The sequence below is a fragment of the Schistocerca nitens genome, chromosome 2 (assembly GCF_023898315.1).
Source record: "Schistocerca nitens isolate TAMUIC-IGC-003100 chromosome 2, iqSchNite1.1, whole genome shotgun sequence".
Classification (NCBI taxonomy): domain Eukaryota; kingdom Metazoa; phylum Arthropoda; class Insecta; order Orthoptera; family Acrididae; genus Schistocerca; species Schistocerca nitens.
The window spans coordinates 223,316,943-223,328,669 of NC_064615.1; the positions used below are offsets into that span (position 1 = coordinate 223,316,943).

The 11,727-nt window shown below is 38.3% G+C and overlaps 1 protein-coding gene across 2 annotated transcripts in view; it reads left to right on the forward strand.

Moving 5' to 3' along the window:
• LOC126235944 (uncharacterized) overlaps nucleotides 1–8,236 on the forward strand; it is a 336,591-nt gene extending 328,355 nt beyond the window's left edge. For both annotated transcript variants that reach the window (XM_049944915.1, XM_049944914.1), the window contains exon 7: nucleotides 6,823–8,236. In XM_049944915.1, coding sequence (XP_049800872.1) covers nucleotides 6,823–6,929 — 107 coding nt within the window. In that variant the 3' untranslated portion in view covers nucleotides 6,930–8,236. The remainder of the gene's footprint in view (nucleotides 1–6,822) is intronic.
• The last annotated feature ends 3,491 nt before the right edge of the window (nucleotides 8,237–11,727 follow it).

Below are 11,727 nucleotides of genomic sequence, written 5' to 3' on the forward strand. Positions count from 1 at the left end.
AATGTTTTTGAGTCAGTTGTTAGTAGTTCTGTATTATTCTCCATGCAGTGAATTACAAACAAAGTTATTCTGTAATTACATGTCATGCCTGTATTGTCAGACCACATCCCCCAAGGTTATGGGCCCAGGTTACACAATCGGGAAAAGCAACATTTTACGATTGGGTGAAAGCTTAAATGCATAAGCTGAAAACTGGATAAATAAGTTTGTTAACATAAGAAATATGGCGCATATGACTATTACACACAGTGTTTGGCTATAAATGGTGTCACATGAGAATTGTGATATGGTACATGGAGAATGCAAGTCAAAGCACTACACATCAAAAACAACACTTGGAGGAGCTATCTAGAGACATATCACACCCTGCCTTGATTGGTGAAGGTGAAGTGCTCTATGTTGCAGAAGATGCATACAAAGTAAGGAGAGTAGCAGACAGAAAAGTAATAGCAGATTTGATTTTATCTATCAACCCCACTGAGCTGAAGCAAGTAAATAACTGCACTACACCATGTCAGGTGTAGATTGAATCCACCTATGCATCTGAAGGACCTGATCACAAAGCAGTGCTGGTGAAACACCTCTTGCTTCACAAAATGCAACCTCTTGATGACATGGCACAACATGTTATCGAATGATTCGATGCTGTGGACAAGTTACAAGAAATGGATACCAACATATACAGTAATCTGTTGTCACTGTTGTCAATAATGTTGCTCTACAGTCTTCCAGATAGCTGCGAAAATTTTAGATGTGCTTTTGAATCCTGTGACAATCTACAAGATGTTGAGATGCTGAAAGTAAAAATCAAGGGAGAACATGAAGCAAGGATTAAGAAAGACAGTGAGAGTGTGAGTGCAACAGTGTTCATTAAATTGGGTAAACATTTTGTGAACAAGCCAAAAAGTTGTGTGGGTGACAGTGACAAATCAGAAAAAAATCAGAACAAAAACAAGAAAGGGAAAAATCAGCATACAAATGCAGCTTTTGTGTCAAGAAGGGACACAAAGGAGATGAGTGCTTTTTCAAAAAGAAACTAGGTGTCCAAGTTGCAAACAATGTCAATGAAGGTCATTGCTGTTTCTCTATGAATGAACCTGCTCCAAGATTTGTAACTCAAAAAGTTTTGGGTGCTTAGACAGTGGTTACACATCACACATGTACAATGATTTGAAAGTGTTCACACATGTGACAAAAATGCAAGAGAATTTAATGCATACAGACAAAAGCATTATGCAAAAGACAGTTGGAGGTGACACACAAATTGCAGACACAGCCAGTGGCACCAACTCTACAATGCTGAAAAACCATTTTGTACGTGCCACAACTTGGAACCAACCTAATTTCTGTGGCAAAGGTTGTGGACAACAACCACATAGTGGCATGTAAGGAAACTCATGCAGTTATACAAGATACTAAAGAGAAAGGTAAAGTGATTGCAAACTTGGTTGTTAACTTGAAGAAAATTGTCCAAAGGTGTGTGTCATTGCTGAGCTGAAAGTAATGAAAATTTGATTTGGAAGTCTGGCATGCTTGATTAGGACACTTTAACTCATGAGATATGACCAAAATGCTCAAAAATAAGTTTGTGACAGGTCTGAACTTCAATGCTGTCAATTTCACTAGATGCACTATGTGTCCTAAAAGAAAAATCATGTACACTGCTTTCACCAAATGATAAGTAAACTAAAAAACAAACTTCTGGAGTTAATCCACTTTGATGTCTGTGGACCAGTGAGAGAAACATCTCAAAGTGGTGCAAGATTTTTTTATAACCTTATAGACAACTGCAACAGATAGTTTCAAGTCTGTTTCTTTTGTCAGAAAGGAGATGTAGTTGACGCCAGCCGGTGTGGCCGAGTGGTTCTAGGTGCTACAGTCTGGAACCGCACGACCGCTATGGTTGCAGGTTCGAATCCTGCCTCAGGCATGGATGTGTGTGTTGTCCTTAGGTTAGTTAGGTTTAAGTAGTTCTAAGTTCTAGGGAACTGATGACCTCAGATGTTAAGTCCTATAGTGCTCAGAGCCCTTTTGAGAAGTAGTTGACAAATTCATTGAATTCAGAACCTAGTTGAAAATCAGACTGGTCATAAAATTAAATCCTTGTAGTCAGACAACAGTAAGGAGTGAAAGAATGGACTCCTTCCTCATAATGGCAAAAATACAGTGTCACCAAACAGTTCCATACACACCGCAACAGAATGCTGTCACTGAATGAAAGAACTGTTCCTTGATCATAGTAACTCATTGTATGCTGCTCAAATCAGTACTACTGCCATTGTTTTCGGCCAAAGCTATCAACAGAGCCAACTGCATTCAAAATTGTTGCTTAAATAAAGGACTGTCTGATGGAACTCCATATGAGAAGTGACTGAAGAGAAGACCTGATCTATTTCACCTTTGTACTTTTGGCCCAAAGCTTGTCATCATGGACAAATCATTAAACAAAGGAAACTTCGATTGTAAACCCAGAGATGGGATTTTTGTTGCCTATTCTGACTATTCAAAAGGCGGTCTTACATGGGTACCACGAGGTCACAAGATTCATATGTCAATAGATGGAAGATTCATTGATCACAACAGTTTTGAGTCCAAACAAACTTACGTGGACTTCTGTGAAAATGAAATAGGTCATCACCAAAGATAAGGCATCAGCATGAATTCTGCTGGATTTCTGTCAACGTTTGCTGTCAAAACCCAACTGATTAACACCTCAATCTTATATGTGATCTTCATAACAGATTCAAGGCTCTTCCCCAGAATCATCACATTCCCTAATAATGATTTCATGAACTGGTTTCTCTCCATATTGCTTCGTAGTATTACCATCAGTTATTTGCATGATGTGACAGGCTCCAGAAGTTAAGTATTAATGTTACACTCAAATACTACCAGGTTCTTTCACTCTTTTGTGGACATTATCTTGCATTTATCCACTTTTAAAGGGACCTCCCACTCAGTGGATCACTTGGAAATACTATCTAAATAGTTCTGACAACTTGTTGGGGTATGGTTTCACAATACAGGTGTGACACCCAATTACAGAACAACTTTATTCGTAACTCACTGCACGGAGAATAACAGAACTACTAACAACTGACTTCCAATTTTTATAGACAGTTACATGGGGGCACACTGAAAAGTAATGCCTCCAAATTTTTATGTGAAAAATCTTAAAGCTTTTGTTATTAAAATTCAACATCTTTGTTCTTCATGTCTACATATTCACAGGTCTCTCTCACTAGAGAGCTCCAAATTGTAGTGTATAACATCGCAGTGTGTAACGTAACTACGTTTGTGCACGAGAAATAGTGTCCTGTAATTGAGTTTCAAATTCCAAGAGTTTGTCCACATTTGGAGCACCCTCTCCTTCAGCATGACAATGCCAGACCACACAAGAGTGCTGCAACACTTCATCCGCAACAATCCAACACCTTGGGTTCACTGTCATAGATCATCCTTCATACAGTCACGCCTTCGCGTCATCCAGTTTTCATCTGTTCCCAGATCTTAAAAAAAACCTTTGAGGACTTCACTCTGATAGCAATGAAGTGATGCAAGCAGAGGTGAGCTTTTGGCTCCACCAACAAAGTCAGACATTGTACAGTGACATCATCAACAGACTCGTCTCTCGTTGGGAGAAATGTGTTCATCTTCTGTTGGCAGATGTTCTAGTTTCTGACACTCTTGTAGAGCCTGACATACAAAGTGATGTTTTATATGAATGTGCTTTGCCATTGAGTGAAAAGCTTGATTATGTCCTAAATTTCCAGTTGACTGATTGTCCTTCTACAGGGTGATGTATTACAGATTTCCTAAACGCAACTCCTTCATGAAAGCTGACAGGTGAATCAATTCCTTTGCTGCTTCAGTGAGGCTCATGTGCTCAGCTTCATGTGATGGAACAGGAATAATTCCCTGCTTGCTTGAACGTCAGGAGATTGCTGATATGGATAATATGAGATTGTAGGTAGTATATAACTTCCTCTCACCATTGGAACTTCCCCAGTCAGCATCTGCGAAGCCAAAGATGCTTATCCTTTCATGTTGGTCAGTTTCTTGTTTATGGTTTCTTTGAGGTATTTAAGGATTCACTTAGCCACTGTCCAGTGAAGAGAAGAATGGCTGTTATTGTACAGCTGTTGCTGCGCTGGCTTAGCTTACTGACTGCAAAGCATATGACTAGTCGAGTACCGATGGTGCTGAACATCAACCCTCCAACCAGTTCTCTAAATGGCTAACGAATACCATCTTCTGCATTCATAGCTGTTGCATCCAACTTGCTCCCAGTTGCCAATGGAGTCCTTACTGGCTTGCACTCATTCATTTTGAATTGGTCTAAACCTTTTTTGATGCAACTACTTTGATTTCCATTGATGCACAGATAGCGCCTTATGGCACCAAGATCTGTGACATCAAATATGTCAGGTAACTCACACTTTTGCCCTTTCTGAGTCAGCTGAAGCAATTCTATTATCATCTACTTAAATGAGTAGGAAGACTGGACATTTTCCTACACTGCCTACAAAGATACATGGATCTGAACTTGTAGGATGCAATCCAACTGATTTTAAGGTTGCATTCAATTTGGCATACCACTGTCAACCAGCTTGATGCAGCCCATAAATGGCTTTTTTAAACTTACACAGTTTACCACCTTACTTAAATGTCTGGAGCATGTCACTTGCCTTCTTGACAACAAGCTTAACTTTCTCCACATCTTTCATCTTTTGTAAAAATTTGACCAGCAAATCCAGCAGTTCCATGGGTACTTATGTGTCAGTTGACCCACTGAGAAATTTCAATGGTGATATCCAGTTGCGAGACACGAAAGTCAAATTTGACTGATAAAGCCTTGAGTAGTCTAAATGATCCAGTTCTTGCAACTAGAGAGAATTTTTTAATAAAGTCAACTCCAGGCTGTTGGTTGAATCCTCATGCAACTATTCTTGCTTTTCTTCACAGCAAGGATCCATCACTTCTATATTTATTCCTCAAAACAGCCCTACAGTCAATTACTCTTTCATTTGTAGGCCTGTCTAGAATGTCCCAGGAATCATTTTTCAACAGAGACCTAATTTTCAATATATGTAGCCTCAAACTACTCACAATGGTCTGGACCACATAAGCCATCATAAACATTGATCTCTATTGCATTTGAAATGAAGTTAGCACCATGAATTGAAACATCTGATGAATCTCCTCCTGGCACAGACTGTTGAGCAGGTGTGACATGTGAAGAATTACTGTCTTCATCACATGATAAGTCAGTGTCAGAATTGAATCCTTGGCCTGTAGTGACTGGAAGTCCATGTTCTTCAAAGCCATAGAATGGTTCATTATCTGACAATGACTCTGATTCAGTGTTTGTAATACAAATCCAGCACATACAGACAACTAGAAAGTCTTGGGTTGAATAAAAATATGTAAATTGTATAGGGAAGCACTTGCCTTTTAGTTGCAGCATTGAGCCTTTGACAGGCACATAGGGTAGCTGACAGCTGGGAGGAAGTGGCACCATTGAGCTCAATCTGGTGGACATGACTATCAATTAGCTGTCCACCTGAAAGAATGACTGCCAGTAAACTGGGATCAAGGGCTAATGTGACCATCCAGTGACAGAAAATGTGCTAAGCACAATATGCTAAACTTCAGTAGGCTATGTCTTCTGGAAACTCCCTCTCATTACCAGCTTTTTGAATTACATAGTTGGGAATTACATCATATCCTCTACCTACTGTTGCACACTCATCCGTGTAGCCACACATCCCACTTCATCCGATTAATCTACTCTCAACCTTTCGTCTCTGAAATCTCCCTCATTCCCTTTTCTCCCCCCTCCCTCCCCCCACCCATCTACTACTTCATTTAATTGTGTGCCACATGCATATCCTCCTGCCTACAACAGAGTGAGTTCATGTAACACATTCCTACCCCTTTTATCTTGTATCCTCTTCCTTCTAGCCATCAGCCACCCTACCCTCTTCCCTCTTTCCCTCCCCTCATTGCCTACTTTCTTCTTTCACCTATTCCACCTGATACAAACCTCAAACGTCAACCACAGGCCTAAATCATAGTGCAGTAGCCACCAGGTCACCTGTTGATGTTGCAAATAATGAAACAATATGGAGTGTCTTATATTTGCATGATTAGTTTATGCACATAAAGTAGTTCTCACCAGATATCATGCATTTCAGTCTGCTGCATGCACTTTGTGGCACCACAGTCCACCTCCAAAGCCGAGTTGTCAGTGCAGCAAAATGCCATGTGAGGGACCAGTGTTCGATTCCTGCCCGTGACAGAGATTTTTCTCCATTCAGGGACTGGATGTTGCGTTGTCTTCATTGTCATTTCATTCCTATTGACACATAAGTTGCTGGAGTGGCATCAGCTAAAAAGAGGTGTACCGGATGACCGGTCTACCTGACACGAGGCCCTAACCACACCCACACCCACTTTGCTTCATTATCTTTGACTAATGATTACTTGAGATAATGGATAATCTATTTTATCAAGAGGCTACACAGTGGCAGAAGATTTTCCTGATGGTAGATAATTTCATTAAACAAGGGTACTTCAATATTCTACAGCAACATTACATCAAATGATTTAACATGAGATTTTCAATGTTAAGAAATATATTTAAATAATATTTTTAAACAGCAAACCCAAATATTCTTTGGGGACAACAGCATTAATCATTTTTATATGAATTTCTTACGCTGTAGAAATTTATTCCAGAAATTATGAAAATGGCATTATTTATAAACTTATAGGACTACTAACTTTTCCTATTTTGAATCATCTGTTTCTCTTTTTCAGTGTACCCACAGAAACAGCAGTATGCTTATGCCACAGGATACCCAGCCCCTTCGGCATACCCTGGGCCATACTATCATGGTTCTCAGTATGGGCCATACAACTATTAAGTGCAGCCTGCACAAGAAATGGGATGTTATTTATGACCAGCTGCACTGTTAATGTGTTGAAAACAACATATTCCGTCAACTGGTCCAAATGTTCGCAGATATGGTTTTTTCTCTGCTGAAGGACCAATGCTCATAATAAATTTCAGTCAAACAAAAGGATTCAAAAATTATGTGATTTTGGTTTTTCTGGACATTAGATTCTGAACTGACTGAACAAGTGCCTAGCCTTCCCTCACAACAAAAGCCTACTACATCCATATGACTGTATGATCCTGTGCATGGAATGTGTAAGTGGACACTAAGGGAGAGTGCATATTAATTTTTTATCCACATACATATCTCGAAGGTGCTTTGTCATAGAACTGTTATAATTTATGATGGAATATTATATGGTGAAATGCTGTATACTCTGTTCACCATATAGTTCTTCTATCTGCTGTCATTGCTTTTGTGCTGATATGTATTTACTTGTGAGTGAGGATGGGAATGTGTGTGTGTGTGTGTGTGTGTGTGTTTTATACGTAAGTGATCAAATACATAATCATGCACCTGTCTGTATACATGGTGCTTGTCTTTGTGTATGAATAGTCACATTGCATATGAACTGAATATTGAAATAATGGTAAAAAAAAAGTATGAAATTTGCTGTCTTGTGAACATAGTAGTAGTAATACTGTTTGGACAGATGTGCTTCAGTGGCAGGAGTTAGACACATGAACAAATAATTAAAAAATCAAACTGGTCTGCAATTTACCAAAGAGGAGGTGAAAATATTTCTTGTCAGTGAACATGAATGATGATTTGTGCTTCCACAGAGTGTGTGTGTGAGAGAGAGACAAAAGCAACTGCTTGCTATTAAAATTCATGAAGAAATTCCATAAAATAAGTGTGATATATGAATTAAATTGAAGTTGTAGAAGTTCCAGAATAGAATTTGTGGGTTAATATTATTAAATCATTTTTGTTTTTGTTTGTATGTATAACATCAGAGAGCTCAAAACAGAAAATGCTGAAAGGAGAAAATTCTAGAAAGAAAATATGTGATTTTTTTTTCAAGAATATTTATTTACTTAATGTTTAAGTTACAAGAAACTGTGAATTCACATCATCATCTATGTTGTGTGCTTGATGTTTAGGTAGCAGCAGACCTTTAGATGGACGTATATTATTAAATTACTGCAGTGCATTAACAAGAGTTTCTTTTTTATGTTGTGAGATATATTTCAGGCATTGAAGCCTCAATTTTCTACAAAGATTGTATCATATTTTATGTATAAACCCAATAAAAATAATTTTTTTACCTAGTATTCAGTGTGTTTCCTTTCTTGTTTGAATCCTAAATTCTCATCCTTTCCTTTTTCTTTTAATTTTTCTCATTAATTTTGGTAGATATCAAATCAATTACAAGATGAAAATAGGTGGTATGATTGTTCCATTGTGAGAAAACTACAATAAATCAAGAAGCATACAAAGTTCAATGAATAATATGTAGAAAATATGTTATTTCTAATGAAGAAATGCTGAAAGGTACATTTGTGGAGTGTTTGATGGAACTGAGATGTATATGAGAGTTTTTACATACAAGTTTGCCAAAAAGTTTAAAAAATTAAGATTATCTATGCAAATGTATCAGCTCCTTTACGGCAGAAAAAAATCAACATTGAAGATTGGAAGAAGTAGATGGAGCAATGGTGCCCGGAGGAAGAGGAAGCAGTGCACAAGAATAGGAAGATTTCAACTCTCAGGCACATGTTAATACAAGAGCAATTCTCTGTTCAGTATGAAAATGAATAAAAAGCCAACCAAATGAAATGAAAAGCAAGACAAGGAAAAGAGTCTTAAAAAATAAGAAAGATTTAATCAAACACAATTTAAAAATATAACAAGAGGGGAGAGATGATAAGGAAGTAGAAAGCAAAAAGCTACAGGTAGAAAAGAGAATGGAAACAGAGCAAAGGACAATGGAGGATAGGCCTAGCAGAAGCTTGTGTGCCACATTGCACACTTGAGATCAATTATCATACGTTTCTTGTCACTAATATCCTAAGTAAGATGAATATATAAATATAAAAATACTGGAAATGAGATATGGAGTATAAATAAGGTGATTCAAATATGTTACAATGATTTTTTGCAGATAGTTAATTTGATTCACAACAAGGGACCATACAGTATCACAATGAAGTTGCTGTTCAATCTGACAAAGTTGTAGCTGATTCTTGACAATGCCACTGGACATGCATTTGATATAAATTACTATAATGGTAGCACAAGAGAGGAGTGATTCTGATAAATTATTTGATTAGAAGAATGTCATCATGAGCACCTTCAGTGAAAAAAAAAAGTCATCTTCCGTTTCAGGCATTCAAGAACCAGGTATTTCCACTCTGCGGTGTTGAGTTCTAGTTTTATTTCAGAGTCATAACTGTGTAGTTATGACCAACTGCCAGCAATAATTTATTTCAGGCACTCAACCTGTTCTTCATATAATATTTTGTAGTGAGTCAACTTACATGACTTTCATCTAGGGCAAACATTGCTCACAGAGATGATCATACAATTATGTGGAGGTATTGCCATATGAAATTTTCTGCACTTCACTCAGTTTCCATAGAGTTAGTCATTGTCCACTATGGATACACTTACTTTGTTCTTGGTCTACAGAAATTTTCAGTGAGACATGCTGATATCGTCAGGTGACTGCTTGTCAGTTGAGCATACTTTTATATTTCTATCAGTACTTACACTCACAAATGGTTGCCACCATAGTGAGGGAGTGGGGCCATGCTACACTGGCTCAATTGTTGTCACTCTTCCCACTGGTTTCCCATCCACCTTCAATATGCTAAGTTTAGGACCTCATGCCGTGCTAAGATATAGTCTGATCACTTTTTTTTTTACCATGTTCTGATTGTCACATTTCTCTGTCCACTACCAGCTATGGAGGGTGAAGCTACGACAATGCTAGCTGGCAGAACATCAGGAAAATCATCAAACAAACATAAGCCGAAGAACCCACCGCAGAAGCCAATAGGAAGTTAGTAAACAAGTGGCTACAAAAGCCTTAATAATTTTGTATTTATTATTGTGCCATATTCCCTCAGTCATACATACCATTCTACCAATCATACTTGCAGAGGCCGAAGAACCCAAGGCAGAAGCCAATAGGCAGTTTGTAAACAAGTGGCTACAAAGGTCTTAATAATTTTGTATTTACTTTTGTGCCATATTCCCTCAGTCATACATAACATTCTACCAATTATACTTGCAGAGGATTACATTAGATTACTAGCATTCAGAAACTCAGTTGTCTCATATAGATCAAGTTGATATTGAGTGGAAACCACTCCTAATTATCGTAGGATTCACAAAAATGTTCTTCAACACATTGCATCTCTGCAGGATGTTGTCTGGGAGTCTGCTACTGTCATGGAGGTGCCAATGACTGCAAAATACATGTTTCGTTTCAATGTTCGAGCTCTGCTAGAAAATACCTAAAGGCAACTTACAGGTGCCTCATTAATATGATGCATTAGAAATGCCTAGAAAAATACTGGAATAATGGAATGAGTAAGGGTACTACTCACTCTATTTACCATTTTGCAGTCACAGGCACATAAATGACAATTAAATCATTGATGAACTGTAGGACATCATCATTATCTACATTATTAAGTGACTAAGCTGTCAAATGGCTTGCAGCAACAACGAAAATGTGATTTTCAGTGTGACTTAATTTAAAAATTTGAAATGCCAACATAATCCACTCATTATGAGGTTGTGTGAAGGTTCAACACAGTAAGACAAGTATTACAGTTATAAATTGTGTATATATCTTGAAACAGTGTAGCTCACTGTATGCAAATACCCAGACTATATTCGTCCAGTATCTGAGAATGAGAGCACTTCATGATTAACAAAAAACTCTACATATAATTTTGAACCCTTATGAAATTTTTCCTCACTGGCGCAACCCACAAAATGATGAAAGGCAAAATGTTTATCACTTGCTACAGTTTTCACTGTAAATGCAGTAAAATTGTTGCATCAGGCAATACATTGTAATTGATTTCTTCTTTGCCACTAACTATGTTCACAACATATTTTGCAGACAGTGTCCATGTATAGCACTGAATGTACCTGTAAAATTACACACATCAAAAAACGTTTTGCATCACCTTGGTTCCAAGAGTTCCACAACCTGTACAGAAAATTGGAATAGAGATCAACATAAACATCATTTCCACCCCTTTTGCATTCGGGAGGATGACGGTTCAATCCCGCGTCTGACCATCCTGATTTAGGTTTTCAGTGATTTCCCTAAATCGCTCCAGGCAAATGCCGGGATGGTTCCTTTCAAAGGGCACGGCCGACTTCCTTCCCTGTCCTTCCCTAATCCGATGAGACCAATGACCTCGCTGTCTGGTCTCCTTCCCCAAAACAACCAACCAGCCACCCCTTTTATTGCTCATGAAAACCACGCATTGTATGTTGTACCACCATTCAGCAAGACCTTCAGAGGTGGTGGTCCAGATTGCTGTACCCACTGGTACCTCTTATACCCAGTAACACATCCTCTTGCTTTGATGCATGCCTGTATCCATCGTGACACACTATCCACAAGTTCATCAAGGCATTGTTGGTCCAGATTATCCTACTGCTCAATGGCGATTCAGTGTAGATCCCTCAGAGTGGTGGGCTGGTCATGTTGTCCATAAACAGCCCTTTTCAATCTATCCCAAGCAGGTTCGATAGGGTTCATGTCTGGAGAACATGCTGACCTAACCTAGTCAAGTGA